Source organism: Osmerus eperlanus, chromosome 28 (genome assembly GCF_963692335.1).
Source record: "Osmerus eperlanus chromosome 28, fOsmEpe2.1, whole genome shotgun sequence".
NCBI classification, from domain to species: domain Eukaryota; kingdom Metazoa; phylum Chordata; class Actinopteri; order Osmeriformes; family Osmeridae; genus Osmerus; species Osmerus eperlanus.
Window position 1 is genome coordinate 4,986,298 of NC_085045.1, and position 27,357 is coordinate 5,013,654.

The 27,357-nt window shown below is 49.6% G+C and overlaps 1 protein-coding gene across 1 annotated transcript in view; it reads left to right on the forward strand.

Annotated features, from left to right (window-relative positions):
* The first annotated feature begins 1,037 nt into the window (after positions 1–1,037).
* The window catches only part of LOC134014902 (WAS/WASL-interacting protein family member 1-like), a 92,653-nt gene continuing 66,333 nt past the window's right edge, over positions 1,038–27,357 (forward strand). Inside the window, exon 1 of the mRNA XM_062454082.1 lies at positions 1,038–1,085. Within this exon, the coding sequence (XP_062310066.1) occupies positions 1,038–1,085 (48 nt within the window). The remainder of the gene's footprint in view (positions 1,086–27,357) is intronic.

The following is a 27,357-nucleotide window of genomic DNA, read 5'->3' on the forward strand; positions in this document are numbered from 1 at the left end:
TCCTTGCGATGTTAGGAGTACTTTCGGCGCACCCGGCATCTTGAAGGCGGCCTGTTTTGATTCCGTGTTCAAACAGATTTACAAAGCGACGCGTGCGCGTGGGGCGCACACCCAATTTCGGCCCGTTTTCCAGGGTCCCCGTTTTCCACAACACTTGCCTTTAAATCCTGTTTACGCGCCGGGGGAAAGTTGTCTCCTCGAAACGGTTGAAACTGCCGAGGGCTGAGATGGTAGAGGCAGAAAAGATCAATCAGTCTTACCCCAACATGCCATCTGTGTCACGTGCCTTTGAGGCTCCCACGTAAAATCACTGTCAGTCCCGCATGCCGTTGACAGACAATGATAATCCAGGATTATTTGATGCAGGTGTGTGTTCGCTGATAGTTTCGGGTGCCCACCCCAGTATCTGCAAGCGCTAAATGGGTGCAGCCCACACATACTGCGTGGTCATCAGATTGAGGCCAAGCAAGCACTGTTCTACACAGAGAACAGGACGGCACACTCCCTGTCCTGGGCCTGCTTTGAGGTTCGCGCCGACCTTTTCCCTGCGCGTTCCTCCTCTCGTTCACCTAGCCATTAGCCTCACTCTGAGAGAAACCTCCCCCGATCCTGATGGGCTTGGACCCAGACAGGCTAAAACCGTCCCAGCCCCGCCCCCCAGAGAACACGCAGGGAACACTCCTGGCTCCCAGCAGCATCCTGCAGCAAGGACAAAAAATCAACACAGAGGGAAAAGTTAGAGGCCGACTTCGGAGAGAACGGGGGCAGCGGCTCGCCGTCCCACTTTCTCCCGGGGAACGCGGCGCACACGCCTCCGGACCAAGTTCAAATTGACTTCATCTTATTTATTTGCTCTCCCCCCCCCCCCCCCGCCCGCCTCCTCTCCTTCTTCTTGATTGGTGCGAGATGACAACTCGCTTCGCCCCCGGACCCCAGCGAGGCCTCCGCCGCTCGGCAGATGAAAGGGGAGGGGCTCTCTTGTCAGCGCCTCGTCGACGGGTCACTCCGTGTGCCCGCCGAATATATGTCACTTGTCGATGCGGCGCAAGGACTCGGCGTCGGGGGCCGTCGCTCCGAAGGCCGAGGTATAAATCACAATTACCAGGGCTGGAGACTGGCTGGCCTAGCCTCTGCAAATAAGCATCTCTCCTCTCTCTACCCTTGTTGAATGACACCTTGCGAATAGTGACAGCGTCTCCCCGTCTTGGTCGCACCGCTACGGCACTGCACAGACGGGGGGTGTGGGGGGGTGGTGGTTGGAGGGGGGGTTTGGGGGGGTGGGAGGGGGGGTTTGGGGGTGATATTACAGTCTGTGTCTCTCCCCGGGCCCGGTCGTCAGTGTTGAAAGAGGCGAGGTTTAGAAAAGCAAGGTTGGTTGGTGTGTGTTCTCTACTTGAGCTAATGACCTGGGTAATTATGAGCCCTTGTGAGCCAGCTCCCCTCCCCTCCTTCTCCACTCCCCCCCCCCCCCCCCCCCCCCTAGCCTGCCCGCCTTGCCATGCGACAGAGTCAGAGACAGGTATTTGTCAAAACCATTAGTGAGCGATTAGGTAGACGTTCAGTCGCCTTTGTTCATCACCTCTTGTCGCAGTGGATTAGGGAATTAAAGCGTGCCTGTCGGGGGTGTTGGGGGGTATCGGGGTGTGTGTGTGTGTGTGTGTGTGTGGGAGGGGGTGTCTCTATTGGCATGCTGAAACAGAGAGAGGGATAGGTGATAGCTACAGTACCACTGGGAGATGGTTCAGAACACATGTACACACACACACACACACACACCCGTCAGTGCACAACTCTGTGGTGTTGGCTCTAAATGAGCCAGTGTCTTGGAAGCTAATAGTATCTGTCCACACAAAGGGTCACATGGGGTCAAGGTTTGGTCGCTCATCAGGACTGTCGTACGAAGTATCTGCACTGTCAGTCCGGGCACCTGGTCTGCACACATACAGGAAGACCACGACCACTGGGGTCAAGCTCAAACGTGACTGCAAACCCACTGCCACATTCAGTCTCAGTTGTGGTCACAACAGATGGGGTATACATCTATGCCTATGCTGGTTTGTTATGTTCTTTACCATAGGCAGCAATATTGTTATAAGCTTCACATCAAATATTTGGGTATTTCCACTTCCAAGAGCAGCACTTATTGGTGTTTGTGTCGATGGGGTATCAAGATCATCTAAATGTGAGTGAATTGAGAGACAACTGGATGAAGTGAATTGACTCATTTTCTATCTGTCTCACAGCATACAGGAGATTGTTCATGGGGAACGATCAACGAGCATGTCTTTAAAATGAGCTTTTCTTGATCGACCCAACTGCAGTTCTACCATAGGACATTGTGGAACTTGGTCAACAACTAGAGTTGTTGTCGGTAGATGATAGACTGGCCGGTTGTTTTTGGAGAGCGTGGTCGACCTGATGCCTGCAGCGAGACCCTGCCCTCCTCGTCTTAGACAGACAGACTCCAGACATCTCCTGAGCAGTTCAGGATGGATATTAAAGCCGCCACTTTTTGTCGACGTCACTTTCTCGAAGGTTTTTTTTTTTTTTTCCCCTTTCTTTTTTTCAAAGATTTTTTTACTTTCTTCTTTCAAGCAACTCATTATGTGCATCAAAAGAACCATTGACAGTCAGCGCTCCTTTTCTGATTGGGATTCACTCTCGTTCTGCCCCCTCCACCCCCCTTCCCTTTTCTATACCTTGCTTGTAAAAAAAAAACCCACACACCTCTCCGTCACTGCTCTCTGCACTGGGAAATATAAAGATTGTCAGCTGTCATTATTGTCCCCCGAAGCTCTGAATAATAGGCTGTAAGATGTTGATGTAAGTACCAGAAGAGGATGTCAGGAAGTGTGATCATGTGAGTGCGGCACTTGAAACATCAAACCAAATTGAAGACTTACCTGGATTTGCATTCCCGGCGCCGCCGATTTAGGTTAGCGAGTCGAGGGAGGCAGGGCAATGGAACATCCACTCACCCCCCCCCCCCCCCCGTGTGTGTGAGAGCGCACAAACACACACACCCACACCCACATATACACGTACACACACATGCACACACGCAATCTGCTGTGACAACAACCAAGTCTGAATCTGGCAAAGTAGCTTTATAGTAAATTATGAGCTTGACGTCTTTGATCTGTTTAGACCTTTCCACATTATCCTAAGAGGCAAATGTTTTAATTCAAGATTACACAGACAAGTAATAATGAACAGGAAACTGTGTAAACATGTACATCATCCGTCTCTGCTTAAACCTTAGATATTTAAATGCTCATTAACAATAAATATGTTAGTGTATGCCAAGGCTAGTTTGTACAATTACATGTGTGCGATTTCATATATTACCTTATCTTGGAGTAGTGGGATTAAAGTGAGCATGATAAGGTTTGCCATCACTGACTTGCGTGTAGCCTAGATCAGATCACGAAGATGTTTTGAATGAACTTATTCTTTATCTGGAGCCGAAGCTATGATGCACCCAGCAGACCAAGATCCGTGTTGGACCCGTTTGAGAACCACTCCAGGCTGTTCAGGATCATTCTATTCTGCTCTCTCGCTGAGTCACTGTCGCCTGGCACAGTAGCTCTGTTTCCTGGCAACACACTGACCTCATTTATGATCATCTCTCCATATCTCAACTATCAGACTTCCTGTATCACTTCCTGTACTGACACTTGGCCCAGATCAATGGGGGCCAGTCACCCAGGTGACCAGTACACACAGCCTGCAGCTGTGATAGAACCCCCCCCCCCCCGACCCTCTCCATCATGTGACCAGTTCCTCGTGTAGGCTCTCCCTTGCTAGCAGTAATAAATGGCATCCGGCCATTTAAAGACAAGTCCATTACTTCAACAGTCATGTGCAATCAGTCTCTGTCGGGGAAATAGATATGCACGCGTGTTACCAAATCGGTGGCCAAAGCTCTATCAATATGGCCCCATCTGGAGATTGATGTCTGTGCCGTGTTCTGAGGAGGTGGTGGTGGTGGAGGAGGAGGGTGGATCAGGGACAGCTCCCCTCCCTGGGCCTGACACTGTGGACAGGGAGCAGGTGGACAGACGCCATCCAGTTGGTGACATTTCCACAGTCACATCTCTGGGTCTTCGCCAAAGTACGGCGAAGCCCTTCCGTTTCCTTGGTGCTATCATGCATTTTGTTTCACGCATCATCCCTGGACTTTTGAATGGACCATTGGGACTCATTATTTCAGATGGAAACAGCTCCCCCCCCCCCCCCCCAAAAAAAAATAAAATAAAATAAAACCCTGGTTCCTACTTCATTATTTCAGTTACACTTCAGTCAGACGTAGCTCTCAGGGTCAAGACACGCACACACTGCGTTTTTCTTTCACCGGTGCCTCCAGTTATTTACTGACAAGGGGGAACCACATGACTTGACTTCTTGTATATTATCCTCTGTTTTCTGTTTATTTTCTTTTTCTCCCCCCCCCCCCCCCCCCCCTGACTTTATTCCCATTTCGTCTTTTGCCCCCGCGAGCGTGGAGTGTAACCAGAGTCAATGAGAACCAGGGGTGTGGGGGTCCCGGCAGGGCCGAAGGATCCGTCCCATAGTGACTGTCACATGTGGGGCTGGTTAAGTCCAGCGCTGCACACACACACACACACGTCCACAAACACACCTATTTCTTTTTTTGCACACACTTCGACATCCACACACACACCGAGCCACAGAGGAGAGGTCTCTGAATGTCGGTATCACATTGGAACCTCATATCACTCCAGACGGACGTTATTAGAACACGGTGGTCGTGATGAGAAATCATGCTCTGGAAGAACTCCACACTATTCTGGGTGAGGTCATCATGCTCGGCTTTCCCACAGGGGACCTGTGGTGTGTGTGTGTGTATTCATATGGGTGTCTGTTTGCTTTGTGGGTGTGTCCTTGTATATCCGTGTCTGTTTATCTGCGAGTGTGTCTGTGTGTGTGTGTGTGTGCACTTGTGTGTCTGTGTGTGTGTGCACTTGTGTGTCTGTGTGTGTGTGCACTTGTGTGTCTGTGTGTTGCTGCATGCTACTCTACTGTGGATGAGGCTCCGTCAAGGCACAGTGCTTGTGGATATCCCAGCACCCACCGAGATCCCTTTTTTCATTGCAGACACACCTGATACACGTCTCCCCTCTTGTGACTGTCCAAATATTTGAGTGGGAGAGACATTTAAGAGAGACCTTGAGAGGAACACAATAACCCTGCACTTATGTCTCAGTCAGAGGGAATGAACAGGAGGGAGGGGGGAAGCTTCCTGTACCAGCTCTGAACATCTGGACAGCAGGAAACTGGAGTAAAACACCTAAAGCCGGCCTGATTAAAATCACACTTTCCTCCCCTCAATACCCGTGACAAAGTGACACTTAAAAGCATCCAGCGCTAGGATAACACACGCGTTGGAATAATACGACTTTAATCTCTTTTTATTAGATAAGGGGTAAGCATGGAGATAACCAGGGCTCAGGTTCGATGGTAGCTTGTTTGGCCTGCGAGTTACACGCCGCCTCATATAAGGCCCTCTCACTGCGCTCCTCAGCACCAGTATTTGTGTGCGTTTTCAATTCCCCGTAATTGTGTTGGCCTTTTCGTTTGAACCCCTGACCTCGGGAGATGGTTGGAAGAGTGAGCGTGTGAGGTTGGGACTTTGAGGACTTCCTGGACATTGTTTACGCTAGCCAGCGGGACGTCTTTTTTTTACCCCCCTTTTTTTCCCGTGGGAGATTTAAAAAAGTTAGCATCGGCGCTAAAGTGCCCCGATTTTCCCATCCACTCTGGTATGCTCTTCATATCCTCCTCCCTGTCATTCTAACAGATGTTTGGATTAAGGATTTGTAAACCCCGTCTGCATTTCAATTTGGCCTATCTTGTTCCTCTTCTTCTCCCCGGGGGATATGTTACAGGTTGTCATCGACTGCAGCCGCAGTACAGCAGAGCCAGACGCAGTTTCCACGGGGCTACACGTGGTTACGCGGGGCGCGTTCCGCAGCGAACGCGCGGGCGAGAAATGGCGAGGGGCGAAACAAACGTTTTTGTCAGGACTCAGGTTTTCATCGGTAGACGCCTCCCTCTCTCCGTAATCCCTTTGGACACTCGATCCATCCCGCCGACACCCTTCCACCTTTCGTCTGTCGTGGCTCGCGTACGCGTAAGCCCTTCCGTATCTGTGTTAGCTCAGCGCTTGTTAGGCAAGCCCGCCATCACGCCACTCGGCAGACACCGGGGAGGGAGGATGGGTGGGGAGAGGAGGGGGGGGGGGGTGGTGTGGGGGGGGAGGGTCAGCATCAAACGTGATGAATGCCTTTCTACGGAGAAGCTGTACGGAATGTCCTTGACTTTAATCAAAACTATTTGTTTTTGGGCGGCCGGGGCTGTTGTCTCATGCGCTCATGTCCACTGATAGCCTGACATTAATGACACCATAAATCAGGGGGAGTGGTGCTGGGGTTTTGGTAATGTTTCAGGGAGGCTCGCCGCCGTGGAGGAGAGGGAGAGAGGAGAGGATAGGACGGAGGGAGGCCAGGGTGAAGGGTGCGCTGGAATGCCGACTTGACGTGGGGGTGAACCATTCCCATGAGACACACAAGCCTAGAGGAAACTCAGACACACCACCTGGAGGATCGCCAGACGGGAAAACAGCATCCGACTGGGCGAAGTAGCTCGAGACGGTGTGTCTTCTCCTTACAGCTCTGGGTGTCGCAGTAGTTGGTCCGGTCTCCATTGTCCCGGCTGTTTCTCTCCCTCCGAAAGCTCTTATCGCTGTCCGACCACGGCTGACGACACACGCCCTGTGAAAATATGAACTCTGGGGTTTTCCCTGTCACTGCGTATCCTTCATCCTTCTGAGTCATTCTCCCTTCACATAAACACACAACTGCACTCTCTCGACCGGGCTCTAAACACATGAAGGACATGATTGATTTGACAGGGGCTGCGATATAACTGTTTATCAGCCAAAAAACTATGTATAGTCGGCCTGGAAACCCCCCACCCCCCCCCCCCCCCCCCGTACACAAGAGAAAGGAAAAACGACTGTGTCAGGGAGGGAAGGGGTGGGAGGAAGACTGAGAGAGAGAGAGGATGGAGGCAGAGAATGAGGGAGGGAGAGAGAGAATGGTTGGACAGCTGTTGTAATGATGAGTTCAGTAAGTGTGGTCTGGATCTCTGCCATCACACTCCATTGTTTTGTAGGTCAGAATACACTTGAGCACCGCAACGAAACATTCAAAACAGCCGGATCAGGTTGTATTTCTTGCATGAAACGGCTTTTGTGAGATCAAGATTAGGCCCAAACACATTGTCAACGGACAGTTGACAACACCACCTTACATGTGACCTGTGATATGAGTCGATAGCACTGTGAATGCCGTTGCCTCCTTTAAATTGAACTCGAGCGTCATTACTGATATGACACGCACCCAGCCGATCCCAACTTCCATCCGCGGCTTGCGATACGTACAGTGAGCGGAGGGAACTTTGATTCCCCGTCACTGTGGACGCGTCGCTGCGCTGAGGTACCTCACGATCACAATCACACGAGCTGTTTGTTACGAAACCTCATGTCGCCGAAAGAAAGCTATCTAGACAGCCCGCCGCCGACAGTATGTTTCTAATCCCTCGACGGCTCTTCGGCGGAGGGAATCTTATCTATCTACATGCTGTCAAAAGATGTCAGCGCCGTGGCGAAGGAGATGCTGCTTGAAGGAAGGGTATGGAGAGGGGAGGAGCAGAGGGGGGGGGGGGCGACGCCGGCTCGTTCCCACAGACGGACCCACGCGTGGGCGGGTAGGCGGCGTCGATTGACAAACACAGGACAGGAAATGACACGTCGACGAGGAAACACCTCCCCCCCCCGCCCCCCAGGCCCGGTGGTAATCGGCCGGCGCTAGATTGGGCCGACGGCGATTCTGACGGAGGGGAGGGGGCCGATGTCGGGTGTCATTTTACACAAACAACCCCCCCCACACACACACACACACACACACACACACCCCCAACGGCACCAGATCCGATTGCTTTCACCGCTGTCAGCTATGTCCAATCTAATCTGTCTGTCAGTCCGAGGTGGGGGGGGGAGTCGTAGGGTGAGGGAGGGGGGGGGCGAGGTGGGGTCATGTTGTGCCGAGCGGAGAGAAAATTGAACATGCGTCGTCGACGTGTTTCGCAACTCAGCCCGTCGCGAGACCGCCGCGCAGCTCAGATGTGCTTTCTGTGGAAACACTGAAAGCACAGCCGCCGTCCACAAATTAGCGGCGTTTCCCTTAACGACGCGTTCCTCCGGAGTTAGCCGTCGCCACACGCCACCGCTTTTCATCTCCACGGTACTTAGTGTGTTGTTTTCCCCAACGTGTCGTTTTATATATTTGGAGCGAGACGCAGCCGAAGACGGAGTTGTGAGTGTGTGTCTGCGGGGTTGTGTCTGTGTGCACACTTCTTATTGCCTGGCTGTATGCATGCATGCCTGCCTGCCTGCGCGTTCAGTGTTGTTCACTCTGTGTGTGTGTGTGTGTGTGCTGGCTGGCTAAGTGTCATGTACCCGGTGGTAAAACCAGTAGATAATTGGCATCATGGCCAGACTCAGCTGTCTGAGCTGACCCTGCAAAAGCTGAGAGGGAGAGGGAGAGGGAGAGGGAGAGGAGAGAGAGAGAGAGAGAGAGAGAGAGAGAGAGAGAGAGAGAGAGAGAGAGAGAGAGAGAGAGAGAGAGAGAGAGAGAGAGAGAGAGAGACACACTGATAAGGAGCAGCACTGTGGGAGCCTGACAACCCATATATAGTACAGCACCGGCTTGTTTATTGATGAGAAGACGATACGTATAAATATGGTGATACAGTACTGTGTGTGTGTGTGTGACTCTGAGAGTGTCGTGGCGGGGGCTGGTAGATGAGCTGAACAGTCCGAGTCGTTACCCTCCAGCGTCTGTTCCTGTTAGAAACCCCCGTATCGAAATCACTCTCTGACACAAACATCGGACGTAACGCAATTTTCATTTGACCGTAGCACTGGTTGGTCGGGCCTATACTAGTCATAAGAGTGGGTGTCATGGCGGGTCCAAATCTTAGCCCTGCATGTGCTAGTTCTGTGTTAGCCTCAGCGCTAGGACCCTGCTGGAGCGTAGTCTAATGTGGGTCGTACCTCTCCCCTAATTCAATCAGGTCCCTCCCATCGCCGGCCTCTTTATTCCAATTCGATTAGTGGGCTAAAGCCATGAAGGTTTCCTGGACAAAATGAATGCTTGTATTAATCCTGCAATTTCCATTTAAAGCGCGGGGCATCGACTTGATGAATAAGGGCTGATGCTGAATAATCAGCTGGCAGGCCCAGGCAGGGTGGGGCCGAGCGGGCGGGGGGCACAGCTGGGCCAGCCCTCTGGGAACCAGCCGGGGGGGGTGGGGGGTGGGGGCTGGAGGGGGTCAATGGAAAGCATTGGCCATGACTGAGGTGATGAATCTCTTAGCCAGCCCCTTATGCAATTAACAGGCAGCGCTTCTATTAATTTGCTGCCCCCAGAGTGGTGACTGGTCAGATGTCTCAGGGTCATGGGTCAGGGGTCGAGTGCAGAGGTCAAGCCAACAGCAGCTCTACGGCCGAATTGGAAGAACAAATTATAATGCAAGAGATAAATTCCAGATTCATGAGAAACCTTGGTTTTCATTCTCTCCCAACCTGCCTTTGCCTGTTGGATCTACAGTATTTGATCTTAAGGATTTGTGTGTGGAATGAAATGAGACTTCCTGTGCCCATAATTGGTATAGATCAATCTGGGTGCCGTGCGTTGTTTGAGCATTCAATAACAGCAGAATCAATGCAGGGTTGGGCTCCTGCGAGGGAGAGGACAAACAATGGCAGTGTTCTTTGCGGGGGGGAGGGGGAGGGGGGGGGCGCAGAGGCAGGGGGGGGATTACAGGTTAACATTTATACGGTGGAGATATCGTAATGCCTCGGCAAGGGGTGTAATATTAAACCACCAATCCATCGTCATCCATTACAAGTGTCCCATTGATCTTGGCTTCATCGACTTTGTAGCTGTTCGGGGGGGTGGGGGTGGGGGGGTGGGGGTGGGGGGGTGGGGGTGGGGGGGTGGGGGTGGGGGGGTTCCTGGCCTCTGTGCCAGGGGCTGCACAGCCGCTCATTTGTTTATTCCGGAGGTTTCTTTTGTACTTGTGTCACGTCCCTATGGTTACCAGGGACGAATAACATTTGCACAAAGCACATATCATTGCATGCAGTAGTATAGAAACGATTGTCCACGCACAGGAAATGTATATCATCTTCAAGTTCAATTCCATGTTAGTCATCCTGATGTGTACAATGCATTCAGTTTTTGTTTATAGTTTCAGTCCTCTATCTTGTTTATTGGTTTCTTCAGTTTTTTTCTCTGTGGAGTTATCACATACTTTGCTCCCATGCTAACACATAAACAGGGTCAACATTTAAGTGCCCGGCCAACTTCTTGGTTAATAGTGGCATAATCAGGCCGGTTGTTGCCCTTCCCCTGGTTTCTCTCGCCACTGAGTCCTGGCTTCAAACGAGGAACGGCAGGCCCAAGGTTAATGCTTGACAAAATGGCACGAGAAGTTGTCAAAATGAACACTGCACGGAGTTAGCTCTGCTTCCCTCCTGGGAATGGCCTCTCTTTTATGTTTGGGCAAAAGCATTCCCACATGTTTTAAAATATGGCTAATGCTCCAGGGATGAACCGTCATGGCCGCCTCCTGTACGGCTTCAAAATACCTCTTTGTTAACAGGCTGGGGAAAGGGAAATGAAGGCTGACACCATTTTTATTATGAAAACACGATTTTGGACTCACCATGCCCCTTTGATTATCAGACCTCTTAAATGTGTCACAGTCCAGAACGAAAACTATTTGGTGTGATGTAGTTAGTTCATCCGTGGTTTAGATGTAGTTAGTTCATCCGTGGTTTAAAAACGTCCCTTTTGTCTTCTGAACGCATAACTACACACACACACATACACACACACAAACCGCCAAAGACTGTGTTTCGCTAAAATTAAACAGCCTCTTGTTACATAGAGAGTTGCTCTCTTCTGGAATGAATGATTAGGTAATGTACTGTGGTGTTCTGAGGGGAATCACCCACATGTCTTTGAGTGTGTGGGTGGGTGTGTGTGTGTGTGTGTGGGTATGTTTGCCTAAGCCTGTGCATAAGCATGTTGAAGTGGCACAAATTGACTTCCTGTGAATATTTCTGTATAATATCTGTATTTCTGTATTTCTTTTTTTCCAAACAGAGCTACATGATTGCATAGGTGTACCCACACATAATAACCAACAAGTGCTTTTGCTCTTAACCGAATTAGCAAACCATCTGTTGGAGTCAAGTCCTTCTCCCAGAGCTGCTCACCAGAGGAACTTGATAAATACAATTAATAAGTAAAAGTGTAACCGAGGAGAGACACAAAACAACATATGCTTCTACTCCTATGAGTGGAGGGGTTCCTGTCTGTTACATGGGCCACAGATGACTGAGATTTGCTATTTCCACTGCTCTTTTCCCCCATCTGTCAACATCGAGCTTGAATTCATTACATCCCGGAGATGAGAGTGCGTGTGAAATATGGCGAGATGTGAGATGTGTGTGTCGGCAGGGGCAGAGATGACGAGGGTATCGATCGCGCCCCCTCGCGAGCCCCCTTTTAGGATGCCGAGCGCAGTCAAAGGGACACGAGTTCAACCTATCCTTCCCTCTCCTCTCCCCTCATCCCCACACCCAGGCCTAAGTGGACTTGAGGGGGTCTGGGGGCTGGAACAGAGAGAGAGGAGGGGGGGCTTCCTAGCATGAAGGCCGACAGGGTCCTAAGCCTGGCTCAAGAGGGCTTATGCAGATCCAGTGACCTTTTTCCAGGGACCAGATTTTACACTTAAATTACCATTAAAGCGCCGTTCCCCCTGGGGGGAGGGGGGGGGGGGAGGGGGGGGTGGAGGAGCAGCGATCCCACCCCCCCACCCCCCCACCCCTCGTCGGGGGTTAAAAGTCACCATGGCGCCGTGCCCGCCCCGCATGCTAAACGGGGGCTGAAACACATGTACCGTGGCGAACGGCCTCTCTGAGCTGGCGGGGGCAGTGCACCGTCAGAGAGGAGGTGAATCACGCCGCTGTGAACACGACCCTGAGGGGGAGGGCACGGCACAGGAACGGCCACGCTCGATCATCAGCCTGTGAGACGAGGAAAAGCCTCCATTATTATCAGCGCCGGTACAGTAGATGATAGCTTACCCACGGCTGGATTTGCACAGCAAGGGGAGAGACAGTGCAAATATGTGCCGTGCGGAGATAGAGAGATATTTTTTACACTGTCAAGGCACCACATTCTCTTCATTTGCCAACGGTCCTCCCTGTAGGTTTTTCTGACACTGAGACAAATGGGGCCTTATTCAGACTCCATAGGAGAGTGGTTTTACAGCAAGGCCCATGCTAGCTTGGAGAGACATAAGAGGAAATGGAAGCACAGCAGAGTCTCTCTGTTATTACCCCCTTCAGACAGGAAGGAATGATGCTCCCTGACTCCGTTCCCCCCCCCCCCCCCCCAAATACACACACGCTCTCCCCCACACACAAAAAAAAGCACACACTCAGACCCGCACACATACGCACACTCTCATTTCCACACTGCTGGTGGCCACAGGTTTGTTTGTCTTTAATTCCCCGCCGTGCGAGGGTAATAGGGCCACTGTGACAGCTGTCACTCCGTGGTGACCTCAGAGAAGGGCAGATCCAAAGTGGCATGGTGATTGTCAGGATCAGGTGCGTGTGGATGTACGTGTGTGTGTGTGTCACTAATGTTGTTGGGGCTATGTGAAATTGTGTTTAAATACTGAGAGGGACTTCCTTATCCGGAGAGCCCCTAAGGCCTAACAGCCTGCCAGTGTGTATACGTCCAGTCTGCCCCAGATTCATTCTGACAATGTGCCAAAGCTAGGCTAACTTACTCCTGTGCGGAGGTGACAGAAGGCATTAAGGACTGACAAACACGAGAGGGAATAAGAGGAGAAGCTCCGTCCTGCTGAGAGACCTTGAAAATCCAAATGAGGGGGGCTTTGGTTACGGCTTTCTCTGCGCTGCTAGGCGGGCTCACGATGTGGACCCCGCTTTCCCCCCCCGCCGCCCGTCGACGTTGGTTGTCTCTGGATTTCCCCTCATGCTTCACTTTCTCTCTCTCTCTCCATATATCTCTTAATCTCTCTCTCTCTCTCTCCATATCTCTCTCTCTCTCTCTCTCTCTCTCTCTCTCTCTCTCTGTCTCTCTCTCCATCTCTCTCTCTCTCTCTCTCTCTCTCTCTCTCTCTCTCTCTCTCTCTCTCTCTCTCTCTCTCTCTCTCTCTCTCTCTCTCTCTCTCTCTCTCTCTCTCTCTCTCTCCATCTCTCTCTCGCTCCATCTCTCTCTCCATCTGTCTCGCTCTCTCCACCTCTCTCTCTCGTTCTCTCCATCTGGCTCTTTCTCTCTGTATGTCTCTCCATGTCTACTGCCAACTCTCTTAGACACTCAGAGGAAGGGGGTTGATCGAGGGGCCAGAGTTGATCGGGGGCGGGGGGGGGGGGGGTTGGAGAGGTGGTACAGTACGCCGTGAGGGGCGATTTACTGCACGCTCGCCTGCACATCTCGCCCAGCCGAGGGGGTCAGCGCTCAGTTCAGCAGTCCCACTGGGAATGGGTGTTCGTGGGCGGGGCGGGCGGGGGCGGGGGGGTTGTGTTAGAGCACGAAAACACCAGTGACGCTCCCAAAAAAACAAAATTAATAAAGAAATACCCCCCCGCACAACCTGAGCTGCTGGGGCTGTGCTTCCCTCTGATGTGGGCTGCAGTCTCCCAGCGCTCCCGGCTCGCCACAGTGCATGACTCATCCTAATTGGGAGGCGCTTGGCTCGGCGGCGGCCGAGACCTCTCCTGCTGTTTCAGCCTGTTTAAAGTGATGAACCTGGGACGGCATCAACAGTGGGTAACCGCCTGCTCGCACTGCCTCCCGAATCTGACCTCCTTCTGTCTCCCTCACCTCTCCCTGTGTGTGTGTGTGTGTGTGTTAAGGGGTGGTGTGTGAGAATGTGTGTGAGAGAGGGAGCGCTCGATTCGGTTATTTGGTGTGTGTGTCTGGAGGGTGGGGAGGGCAGTAGGGGGTGAGAGTGTGTGTGTGTGTGTGAGTTTGAGCGAGTACACAATTCAGTTATTGCGTGTGTGGAGAACTGCAGACTTTGTGTCGAGGCTCTCTCTCTCTCTCGCCCCTCTAAAACGATTATGTGTCAGCAATCCCTACAATTTGGTTCCTGCTAAAGCTGCTGTGAACTCATCGCACCCATCTGGGGAATTATGCAAGCAGTAATGCAGGTTTCACCTGCCAGCAAGCGGCGTGGGGTGGCCAGGGGGCTGGCAGTCATGTGATAACTCAGCCCTGACCAGTTCAAAAGCTGATTTGGCCAGGGGCTGATTGCTGGCAGCTAATCATTTTAGCAACACCTAGGAGCAAGGCAGTCCAGGCAAAAGTGTGTGTTTTTTTTTTTTCTCTGTGTACCTTTTTTTCTCTCTCTCTCTCTTTTTCTGACTCTCTCTCTCTCTCTCTGCCTCCCTGCCCTGTCTATCTCTTGGCCTTCCTTAGCTGAACTTGCGCTGAACCCTGCAAGTTTTATTTATTTATTTAAGCCTTTCTTGGACTGAGGCATTTCAAGGAATATATTTTTTGTCTCTCTCGCCATGTATTGTGCATCCTTGCTCTCTTGCGGAGAGAGCGAGGAGAGGACGAGAACTACTCTCCAAAAGTCCTCTTGATGTATAATAAAGTGAACATATTCACGGCCACACACTCAGGTTGTGTATATTTTCAAGGAGGCACATGACCTACCTTCACCCGATGTGCAGCGAAACTATTAGAGGAAAATCCAATATTGTTGATTTTGCAGCTTCGACGCACTTACCTTGAACCCAAGGTTCCATCCATGCATATCATTAATTGTGTTGTTAGGGGCTAGTTGTTAGTAGGGTTTTCATCTCCTCCCCGGTGTGTTCCAGAAGGTTCTGCAGAGCTCTCTGATTGAGACGTTTCTCCCTGCCTGAGTGTTGAGACTGTCTGCTGCCAGGCGTCTTGGCAGAGCCCTCTGACTTCTTATCTCAGCAGGCTGTCCGGCCCAACCGGGCTCCCACCGCCTCGGATGAGCCCTCAAACGACACAGGCCAAGGGATCGGATGAGGCTGAGGGAGAGAGGGAGAGAGAGATGGAGCGGAGATGAGATAGAGAAGAAAAGAGGGAAAGACGGAAACAGAAAGGAAGAGCTTCCTTTTTTTGTTGACAAGGGGTGGTCTGTTTGGGTCTTGTAGAACGATTGGACTTTTTCAAGCCTTTCTTGTACAAAACGTACCCGTCAGTCTCCCTGTTTTTTCATGCCATGTACAACATGCCAGTGACTAACACACCTTTTTTTAAATCTTGTATATTGTAAAGAATAAAAAAAGGGGGTGAATTAAGTTGACGCAAACACTCAGTATGTCTCAGCATGCTACGCTCTGAACGCCCCCTCAGTGCCTATCCCAATAAATGAGAATCTGTTATTTTACTGTGATGAAAACCACATTGGCAACATCTTTGCATACTACATTCACTCAAACATGCTGTGAAACTCTATCTTGCCGCTTAGTCAAAGAGCTTTTATACCGGGGAAATGTGGTAGAACGCAACGTTTTGCCCAAAGCACAAACTTCGAGTGCACACAGACTACAAAGTCCCCCTTTTTTTATTCTTTATTTATTTCTTTTCCAAGCGGACAATTTAAAAAGCCGAAAACACAAGAGTATTGTGCTTTAATGTTTCGAAGCGATGTGTCTTTCTCGTACGTTTCCAGGCGAGCAGAGGTTCAGATTTCTTCAGGCAATTTGTTTCAGGTAACTGGAGCTTTCAACTGTAGTCAAGAGTATCCTGGGAACTATTAGGGAAAAAAAAAAATGTGTTCAAGCTTTTCAAAATGTTGATGGATCCAACATAATGAGCGTGTAACTGATCACAGAGATAGACAGATAAGGTTGTTTTTTTGGGGGGGTCGAGGGACACATCGCCGTGACACCAGAGGATTGGGAGACAGAGACAGCGTTCGCCAGGAGTGCAGTTAAAGATGCTAAAGAAGCTCTCAGCGGTTTCACGGTGTGATTCACCGACTGCTCCTGTTGGGATGGCTGCAGGCTCAAAGAAACTCTTTTTTGTTTTCCCCGCTTGGTAAGCACAGCCGGTGCAAAATCGGCGTGTACTCTTTAAGAAAGAAAAAAAACGGCTAGATAGGACTGCTTCAAATGTGGGGGCCTCGTACGGTTCTCTCTGCCACCTGTCAACACATAGTTTGCCTTAAACAGTGAGTCGGCAACTCCAACCGATCTGTGTTTCATTTTTACCAACTTAGTAACTTGTTCCTAAATGTCTCCTCTGCCTGTACCCCTCGCTGTGTTCTACTGGGATCCCGCCGAAAGATGGCAGAGCAGAGAGGAAGCCTCAGGTAAAACATCTCTATTTAGGCCATGGAATCCATGGAGGCCGGCAAGCGAACAGGTTCAGTTATGCAGACAGACCGTCTTTTCCGTTGCCGCAAGTCGTCTCATGGAGCGAGCCCATCATGCCCTGGTGTCTCGGGTCTCCAGGACAGATGATTGGAGTCGGAGATTCTTCTGACTGAGCTCTCTGGGAGCTTGACGGGGACCAAGGGGCATATTTAAAAGCAGCTGGGCCTGGAGTCACGGGCAGGAATAGATCCGCCTGGTGTCCCCAGTGCCGATCCACAGCCAGGGCTGGGGATGAGGTAATTATGGCCATGGTTCTGGAAGCTGTAGCGAAGGCTGATCCCAGACCTGTGCTCTGCAGGTGACCTTGAGATCTCAGATTGTCCTCGTGGTTCGATATTACATGGTAGTTCGGGTTATGCTGGTGTTCCGGAGTGCAGGCGCCGGTGATTTTGTCTTCTAAATGTTAATCATTTCACTGATCACAGACGGGTACAGTGATGGCATTCACTATTTTACTTTGGTCTTTTACTTTACTTTAGGTCTCGAGGCACTCGAAGGGTAACATATATTTAGACCAACGAACCAAAATACATTTGTTCTAAGCATGCCTTTCAGTGGATGTGTTTCTCTGGGTTTATTTTCCCTGGAAAAGTAACTTTACCAGAACTGTATACTGGTGTCATATTATGCACAAGAGCACTCCCATCAACTTGTCATTGCCACAGCTACAGGGCATCCACAGTACATAGAGTCTGTGCATTGGCTTCTTCCTGAGGGACTGTCTCGCTGAGCCTGGTGTTTTCACCTCTGGTTAGACACCTGCGCTGTCTCTTGACATGTTTTAGCAGCTATGCACAACCTTCACCACCTCTGAAACATCATCACGCCGGCTCAAACCCCTCAAATACCGCAGAGAACTGTGGATGACCTCCAGTTTTGCATATCTGTCATTCACAATTTGCAGCCTGAGAATTGTCCTGAGCTAGACAGACACACACACACAAAAAACAGACAGACAGACCAAAAAAAACTTGCTGTGAAGTCAAGGGCATGCTTTGAACTCACCGTCACTTTTTTGTTCCTCTTTTTCTTTTTTTTTTTTTCTTTTTTTTTCATCGCCGGCTCTCCAACATTTCATGCCTCGACGCTGTCTCTCACTAATGATACTGATTTCATGGGGTGTCAAAGGCATGTCAGAGCACAGCTCTAAAGTAATGCCAGGGCCGCGGGCACGGTCACATCTCTGTCCACCTGCGAGCAGGTGTCACCGCGGCGCGTCCAGACACAGACACACGCGCTCAGACGTGCGGGGAGAGGCGAATGACACGGGTGACACCCCTCGTCTCTCGACATGGACTGAAATTGAAATAGCGCGAGTGAGTGGCGCCCGCTCGCTCGTTGACGCCGCCGCGACGTGATTGATTCTCTGCCCGGGGGGGCTGTAATCCCTGAACCCCCCCCCCCACCACCACCACCACCACCCTTTCCGGACACACTCTCCCTCTCCTCCGCACCCAATCCCGTGCCAGAGTGTCCCTCGCTCAGAGTGACATCATCAGCTGTGACAGGAGAATAAATCTTGGAGCGTTGGCGAGGGGCTATGGCAGGGCCGCAGACAGTCCGAGGGATGCTACTGACAGCTCTCAATAAACTCGACCCGATTTTTTTTCTTTCTCCTCTCTCTAAATCACCGTCGCTAGGAACGTCAAAATCCTGCTGTCAGCAGAATGGGAGCATATTAGGAGGCCGGCCCGCCTCGACCCACTGTTCCCCAACCTGTCCCCCTCCCTGTAATTATCCCCCCAGCCTCCCTCCCATTAACCTGCTGCCTTTGATCCCCCTGCACACGGACATATTATGCAAAACCCGCTGAATGGAGCCTAGCGGAGCACTGCATCAGCTTTCCAATGGCTCTGATTCCCTCTCACTCTCATCTCTCTCTCTCTCTCTCTCTCTCTTCTCCCTCTTTCTCTCAGATTAAATGAATTTCTGAGAATTCCGCCCTGATGAAAAAAGGAAGAGACGAAGAAGAAAAGGAGGAAGTAAGAGTCGAAACGTAAGAGGGGGAATCGAGAAAGGATAGATATATTTTTTTTTTAAACAAGCGTTGGTTGTATAAAGCTGAAAAAAGCGAGAGCGAGGAGACGGGCGGGGGGGAGTGGGGGGGTGGGAGGGGGTTGGGGGGGGGTTGGGAGGGGGTTGGGGAGGGGAGGAGGGAGGACAATCTCTGAAGACCTATTTCTTTCAACCCCCCCCCTGCATGTATCAAGTAAAACGTCTTCATTAGGTCTGGGGCCTAAAAGCAAATATCAGGGTCTGCACAGTGCTGAAGGTCTGTGACTGACCTTTCTTTGGTTTTAATCATTGCAACTCTTGACAGCTTAATAAGTTGAAGGTGCTGGATTGCAGCCTAACTTAATAAGGCCCACACCAGAGCCTTGGCCACCTATGATTGCTCCCATAAGTCTTAGCACATCTGGTCCTGTGTCCTTGGGTGAGAGATATTTTCCATAACTTTCCTTATGCTCTGAAGGCGTCCCCCCCCCCCCCCCACCCCACCCCACCCCCCTCAGTTTTATTAAGAACGGGATGATACAATGCATCGTGTCTCACCATGGCAGGCCCTGTCCACAAGGCGTCACACATTCATAACACAACGGCTGTTCTGCCCGACAACCGCGACAAGGCGCCAACGCTACGGCGGCCGTATTTTAACTCATTAAAACGGGTAATTTAGAGGTATACTTTGTAAATCATGCCACCGTATTTAATTCATCCCGCAGAAGTATATTGTTATGTAGGATATATGTGGTCCATATTTCCTGGTTTATTACTCCTGTGAAGGAATTACCCCTCATTTATGATTCGCATAAGGTGTATAATTCTATATGCAGTAAAGTTGCTCCTATGTGAATGTGCTGTAGCTCCTCGAGCCTTCCTCCCGCAGACCTACAGAGATGAACATACCTTCTCAGAAGTTGGCCCAATGCTTTCCTGCTGCATTAAGTTGGGTTGTTCATCCCTGGTAATCGGCGTGCTTTCACAGAAGGCTTAAATGTCGAGAATGGGTTCTGTGGCGGCGTGTAAATAGATACTCGAGGCGCAAGCATCTCCCTCATGTCTCCCTGTTCTGCTCGCATCACTTTATTTCAGCTGCGCTTTGTTGTGTAACAGCATTGGGTGGCGCGTTTATTCAGTTTAATGGTAGATTAATGACAGCGTATCTGCATTCACAGGACAATACATTCACAGACCTATGCCTGAGGGATTGGTAGCCCACTGATATAAAACTCCGGGAGCTGGGAGTCCGTTTGGCACTCTGGTTGAACCCTCCATCAAAACAAAACCGTTTAGGGCAGCCACTGTGGCTAGCCAGCTAGCAGTGGGATGTCATGTCAGAAGCTGAAATGTTGTCCGAATGGTTTGTGACACCTCTTAAATCCTTATCATGACAGTGACACCTCTGCCCTGCACTGTGATCTTTGAACATGCCCGGTTACTGGCGCTAAAGGAGTGTCATAATAAAGAAAGAGACGGAGCCAGGTGAGTGATAGATCATCGGTTGAGATGCTCTCACGACAGAGCAAAAATTGCTTTGGTGTCGTTTGATTTGGGGGTTGTGACAGGCCCCATCAAAGGCTACATCTGGACCCCTTTCCATGGTCGCTCGAACCCCCCCCCACCCCCCCACCCCCGCCGCTCCACTCCACGCACTCCGAGACGTCTGCCGTCCGCCCACTCCGCCTCACACCTTCATTAGAGACTTCACCCAAAATGTCCGGCCGTCGAATGTCAAGGGCGCGGCGTGCTCTACAAAGCCTCTGCCGGAGTCCCCAGAGTGTTAACTAAGGTGCCTCTCTGTGCCGTGTACCTGCCCGTCTGATCACACTCCCTGCCTCACAGAGAGGCTAATGTGGCGGCGGGTCCTGGGCGGCTGGTTCTCCGCGTTCAGTGTTCTGCTGGAGATGGTTTAATGAAGGGGCCTTTGTTTGGGGGTACGGGTTGCCTCGGTGCCATCGCCGTAGCGCCGTGCCAAGCCCCTGGCTGATTGGCTGCTCTTAAAGGTGAGGATGAAAGCTGTAGCGGGAGGGGGAGGTTGAAAAAGGGGCGAGGGGAGGGGGGGGGGCGCAGGGTTTTAAAAGCAGCCCCCTTTTGCTCTTTTAAATCTGGCCGTAACAGAGACAGAGGAAATTTAAATGTAAATTGCCTATTAGATTTTCATGTAAAGCAACTCTATCCCCTTTTGTGGCTTCCATTGGCCAGTGTCTGCTCACTCTTCAGCTGCTGTAACAATGAGGGAAAGGTGGGGGGGGGGGGGGTCGAGACGGTGTGCTGGGGAGTCACCGTGTTCGGATGCTGGAAAACGGCCCTGCTGGTAGCTTGTTAGGGGAAATCCAGCCTCTCGTGATTGAAAAGGTGGAGGGAGAGAACGCAGCAACAAAAACAATGAACGGGGTTTAGACATGAATATGAGGACAGATATTCAGAGAATGTGGGGAAATGCCAAGTCGGCCTCGACAGTGGTATATTTACATATTAAAACATCTATTTCAGGAGATGTGAAATGAATCCATCATTATCATAAGCCTCTCCCCCTGCCTAGGCTGTGGTTTAATGGGCTGATCATATAACTGTCTCACTCATTTCCCATACTGTGATGTAGAAGTATCTATAGCAACACAAATCAATGTTGGGTTTCTTTAAGTGTGATTAAAATATGGTGAAAAAAATATGCAATTTACATTTAGGGGAGATTTTTAGAAACTAAGGTATAACATACCTCTCAGGATTATAACTTCATTTTTAGGATGCTCACAGCCTTCCATCTCTCTCACTCTTTCTCCCTCTCTCCTTTCTTTCTTTCTCTCCCTCTCCCTCTCCCTCTCCCTCTCCCTCTCCCTCTCACCTCCCCTCTTCTCTCTCTCTCTCTCTCTCTCTCTCTCTCTCTCTCTCTCTCTCTCTCTCTCTCTCTCTCTCTCTCTCTCTCTCTCTTTCTCTCTCTCTCTCCTCTCTGTCTCTCTCCTCCTCCTCTCCTCCTCTCTCTCACTCTCTCTCTCTCCCTCCCTCCCTCCCTCCCTCCCTCCATTCTGTGGCAGACCAAATGAGCAGTGTGAGGCGCCAGTTTAAAAGGCCAGGCCCGGGTCCCTGCCTCCAGGGCTTTTACATCAGCGCTGACAGAAAGCCGTGTGAACCATGGGAAATGTTTCATCGGTCACGACGCATTATGCGCCCGAGCGAGAGCCACATTAAACTTTTCACTTACTCCGTCAATGCCTCACTTTTATTGTCCGGCAAGCTCGCTGACAAATCTCCAACCTTGGGCCCGCTGGAGAATTTAACAAGTCGGAATGTTTCCTTCAATTTGTGTAATTCCTGGGCTCTTTGAAATATGAAAATAAATGTAACGACGTGTCCGCTGCCCGTGTGCGCTTGTGGTTTACACACCCTCTGGGAACGGGGTCCCTCTTTGCTTTTGATAAGTGAAAATAAACATGATCGTTGTTTAGGTGTATTATTAAAGGGCTGAACCTGTCGTCAACAGTTCAAGTCCTGTATTTGGTCCTTCGGACACATTCCTCAAATCTCAGGTGGGTTCATTTCATGATTGATATTTTTAGCAGCACATAGCCTACCGTAGGTGATTAATTGCGTTTCAACAACATACAAGTTCCAGAGTTAAAAAAAGAAGTTACTGTATACTTTGAATTGATCTTAATTTTGATTCCTCTGCATTGTGGGGAAAAAAAATCTAGCAGAAAAGTATTCTCTTACCTTCAGTGTGATTGTTCTGAAACATAGTAGCATCTTTGAATCATTCTTTTTGCTGTGATGATCCTCTCCTTCCCTCTGGAATCCCCTCATCATCCTTTAGGGGGCTTAGTAGAACCAGACTTCTCTCATTCCAGAAAGCCAATTGGTCATCTCATACTGTACATTGGCTAATGTCCTTTTCTCATTGGTTAAAGCTAATAAACATATGACAATGAATGATTTTGGGGGGGTTTCACGGCGGGATGTGCAAGATCCTCTCCTCTCTGTTTGGGGGGATGGCAAACTGTCCTGGGCTCCCTCCTTCTCTGGGATTGATTCATTTGGATTTGGCTGTGGAACTGATAGGTTTAGAGATGTGGTGCCTGTGGATTGGTGCTGCCTTGTTGCCATAAGGATGGTGTGTGTGTGCTCATGGTCCGAGCCATAAACCATTACTGAGGCGTGTATGACAAGGATTTCTGTCAGGATTATGCCCGTGTAGAGCCATCAGCCACCATCTCCTGAGACACCCCAGCCAGACACCAGGACAAACACAGCTCGCTGGCCTGCCACCATTGCATGGGGGGATTTGAGGAAACACCCTTCAGTTACATTTAGGAGTGACTACCAATACAAGGATTGCCTTGTCATGAAACATGAGAATTAATATGTATAGTAAAGTATGAATGACGAACCTTTCAAGTGCTGGACCAGTTGTTCCCAAAATGTCTCCAGTTCAGACAGATTTTATTTATTTTTTATTATTCATTCCAGCACCGGCAGCAATTAAACATGGAGGCAGCACAATAACAGAGAGGTCAAGTATGGTGGGTTGTCAGTAGGCAGTGTAGTGTAGGACCCCCTACCGCAGCGCCCCGCATGAGGCCCTGCCTCCGCTAGTGAAGATGGCTGGCATGGCCAGTCAGCCTCATCGGCCCTTGATCACACCATCAAGCCGCTTGTTATGAAGCCCCACAATGGCCATTATATTTGGTATCAATCTGAATTTCTCTCAGCCTCGCAAGGGAGAAATGTTCACAGGGGTCAGCCAAGGGACAGGGGGGTGAGAGAGAGAGACAGAGACAGGGAGAGAGAGAGAGAGGGAGGGAGGGAGAGAGAGAGAGACAGGGAGAGAGAGAGTGTGAGAGAAAGAGAGAGACGGGAACTCAGAGAAAGGCGATTATAAGGAAAATAAATGTAACACGGACAAGAGTTTTATTAATAGGATTACAGGCTCACAGATTTCGATATATCATTGGTCTGGGAAGGGAGGGAAATGTCAGAAGATTCAAAGAAAGGGGGAGAAGAGAGCAAGAATTTGTTAATGGTTATTTATTGAGCCCATCAGTGGTTGGTGGGGGTGAGATTTAGTTTGAAAGGAAAGCATAGCTATATAGGAACAAGTATTAGCTAGTTTGTCATGTAGAAGACAATGCCAGTTGCATCAGGTGGTATCCGCCACATTTATTGTTGTAAGTGCCATTTTGGCAAACCAAATGTTTTCTCTTTTACCCAAGAAAATATGATGTTATTCCCCAACCTTGTACAGTAGGACAAATCAACCGAAATTGTTGCACCTACTATTCCATTTATGCTAGTCCATAAAAGATGTTTATTGATGTTATACAGCCACTGTCAAACTGCAGCTATTCTCACGGTAGACAGTAAAAGAGCCTGCTACCTTTAGTGTGAGGAGCAGCCGTTGCTTGTTACTAAACACACCAGTTAACCTCCTTTGCACACATTAGCAGAACCTGCCTTAAATCTTGTTTCTATTACTTTCAGCTCACTTTATGATAGCTATAGCACTCTCAAAAAAATTGATATTACTGTTTCGTAACGACCTTTTTTCTCGGTTCATTAAGCACAAGCATGGCTCCACCGTTGAGAAGATCTAAGCCATTACTGTATGACACAGTACATCCACAACATAATCAAAAACCCACTATTTTCTCCTTTTCAATTATTTTACACTTTATTCTCCCTCTGAATATTATTATTATTATTTTTTACATCTTTACAAGATGTTGACGTAGACAAAGCAACTACAAGTCTGGGAGAAATGGTTCGGAACCCACAACCGTAGAGTAGATTTAAAGCTACAGTAAAACAACAAGTCATCATGGTAAAATGGTAGACATTTGTGTTGTCTTGGAGACCAGGGTTCCATATCCAGGTGCAACAGTCAATATTTAATGGAGCGGAATTGCCAGACAGAAAGAGAAAAACAGTAAAAAAAAAAGAAAAAAAGTGGGGTGTTAAAACAGATTTGTATCACGTTTGTATGTGACTCGGTGATGGGGGGGGTGAAACCCACACACATTCAGACAACAATCTGTCGGCCATTACGTGGGCTCAAATCGCGGGAGAATGCTTTCGAAAAGGCAAAGGGAGGATCGCAAGCTGTTGGTGTCAGCCGCCACGATGGTCCCTCTTTTGTCTCCTCACTGGTGGCAAGGATGCAATTAAGTGGGCAATCTATCTCACTGGACTCTGAGGTTGTGATGCTGTCTACCTTTGTTCTGCCCCCCCCCCCCCCCCCCCCAGATTTACACCATGCCAACAAGCCCATCAATACACCGCCAATGGTCACCACCGGAGGTCATGTGACTGGGGCTTTAGCCAGTCGTGTGATGCGACATTCTGTATTCCCGGCCGTACAGGCATTTGGCTCCGGTCGCCTCCCAGCATCCATTGTCTCACTGTCCCATTCACTTTCCCACATGGAGATCAGACCCTGCAAGTGTGTGCTCCACACATTCTTTCTTCTTCTTCTTCCTCGCACTCTCTTGTGTGACTTGGAGGTGTTCCAGACGCTCTGTACACTGTGAGATATAACTTTCAGGGACTGCTGTAAAGACAGATCGGTTTCTAAATCATTCCGAACGTGTGGAATGGTTCTGAGGCATCCCTACTCGATCTAACTTCTTCTTAGGAACTGACAGGATGAAATCTATTTAAAGTACAAACGGGAAGACTATTCATAATCGTGAACATCTATGGATGAATGTACACATCCAGTCTTTGCGTTGGTGAAAGAAGAGTTGAATTCACCATAGGTTTTGACAGGTTTTTGATGGTAATGCTGCCACATTGGCCAGTTGTAGCAGTTTTGTATGTCACCCTTTTCTCTTTGAAAGAGATCTGTGGTCATGTCTCTACTCCATCATTAACAGAGACTTCTGAAAGAGACAAGCCAGAGTGACTAATGGCATTGAGGCTAGCTTGTACAAACATGTCAAAGTGCAGAAAAGTTCTCATGTCATCGAGGTATTTGACTCTCAAAGAGTGACAAACTAAATAGCTCAACCCCTCCCTCCCCCCCAACCTCCCCTCCACTGCCACACTCCCTCGGCTAAAATTCAACCATGCAACATATTACAGTCAATGGCCTAATGTTTTAAGAATGTGACACTCAGCATTCTGTTGTGTGCGTTACGCTACAGTTTATAGTCTGAAATAGCCTGCTTGTTAGCCGGCCGGGTTTGTTTTCTCCTCCTCTTCCTACTTTCCTCTCGACTTTCTCTGCAGGCATGGATTTGGAAGTGGTGATGAATGACTGGAAGTTGAATCATTATTAAAGGTGGGAGATGATTAATAAGGACCATGTGTGTTTTCCTCTGTAGTGTAAATAAAATATATCATTCACGTAATGCAGGGCCGCGGCTGAGGGAGAGTGATTTATGGTGTGTTAAAATGCACTGGGAGCCAAAGGCTGGAACCCCTTTCAGACACACAGCCATGACAGTGCCCTACCCCGCCGTCTAAACATGGCTTAGAGATCTCTCATCTTCCCCTCTCTCCATCGCTCTCGCTCTCTTATCTCGGTTTCCGCCTTATGCCGTTCCCCCCCCCCATCTCAGATGAGACAGGAAGGTTCATACTGGATGTATTAGAATTTTTCAAAGAGAAAAAAGATGGAGTGGAGGTCACAGATGAGGACCTAAGACTTTGTTAGAAAACCTTTTTTTTTATTTTTTTTTGCATTTTTACTCTACTTATCCAAACACTCTTTTCCTAGGTAACCCCACTGTGGATAGTGGAACCAGTACGCATGTAGACCTGTCGACAGTCAAGTCTCTCTGGTTATCCTGAGAATGACACGAGGGGTGCAAGTCACTTTGGCAGAGATCTGCCACTCCACAGCGCTAGCATCGATCCAGCTCCTCGTTTCTGAACCCCGGGTCCTGACAGAGAGCTGGCGTTCAAAGATGGAGGGTTAGACACCCAGCAGGACGCATCTTGCATGGATCCTCCCTTTATCGGTGAGGGGGATCTGTTTTGTATCATCATTTGTATATATCTGTTTGGATCTGTGGGTCCTGAGCCATCATTAAACGCTTCTTTGGATTTAGGTGTGGCTCCAAAGGAAAGTATTTACAATGAATTTGCCATATGGGGCCTGAAAACCTCTCGTAAACCACAAATACAAGCCTTTGTTTGACCGTCAAATTCCAAGGAGCGCCAACGAAACATGAACAAAGCCGTGATTCAAGAACCTTTTTTTTTCTTTCTTTTCCTGGTCCGCAAAAGCCCCATCTAAGACATGCTGGAGACTGAACTTGTCTCTGATAACTCTGGTTCCACTTAAGGTTTCTCAATTTTTCTGGCGAAGACCACTTCCAGCGCCCACAGGCATAAACAATGATTGTCCTGGTCTGTACCATTGTTACAATAACATGGACTAAAGGCCAAGGTGTAGCTAGCATCAGCACCCGTGAAATGCTGTCTGCTCTGTCCAGGCCAACAGATGTCTTCATGGTTGTTGCACAGCTGTAAACCTCCCCATAGCCATGAGCCAGAATCTTCAAAGTCATCACATGGGTTTTGTTCGGACCGTCTTGAAGCTTATTTTCCCAAGTGGAGAAGACCTCACATTCATTTCCTGGACTTGTTCTACCTCGTGAAGCTTTGGTGGTGTCAGTGAGGTCAGCACCCAAAACGTTTTCAGACGACGAGCTACGTCCGACTAAAAGGAATACACTATGTCAAAAATGTCCACGGTGGAGGTGAGACATCTGGAAATGTCCTGGCGTTTTCCAGTGCATGTGTGTGTCACGCGCGAGTGCATGTGTTTGTATGCGTATGTGACCATGTGTGTTTTAACC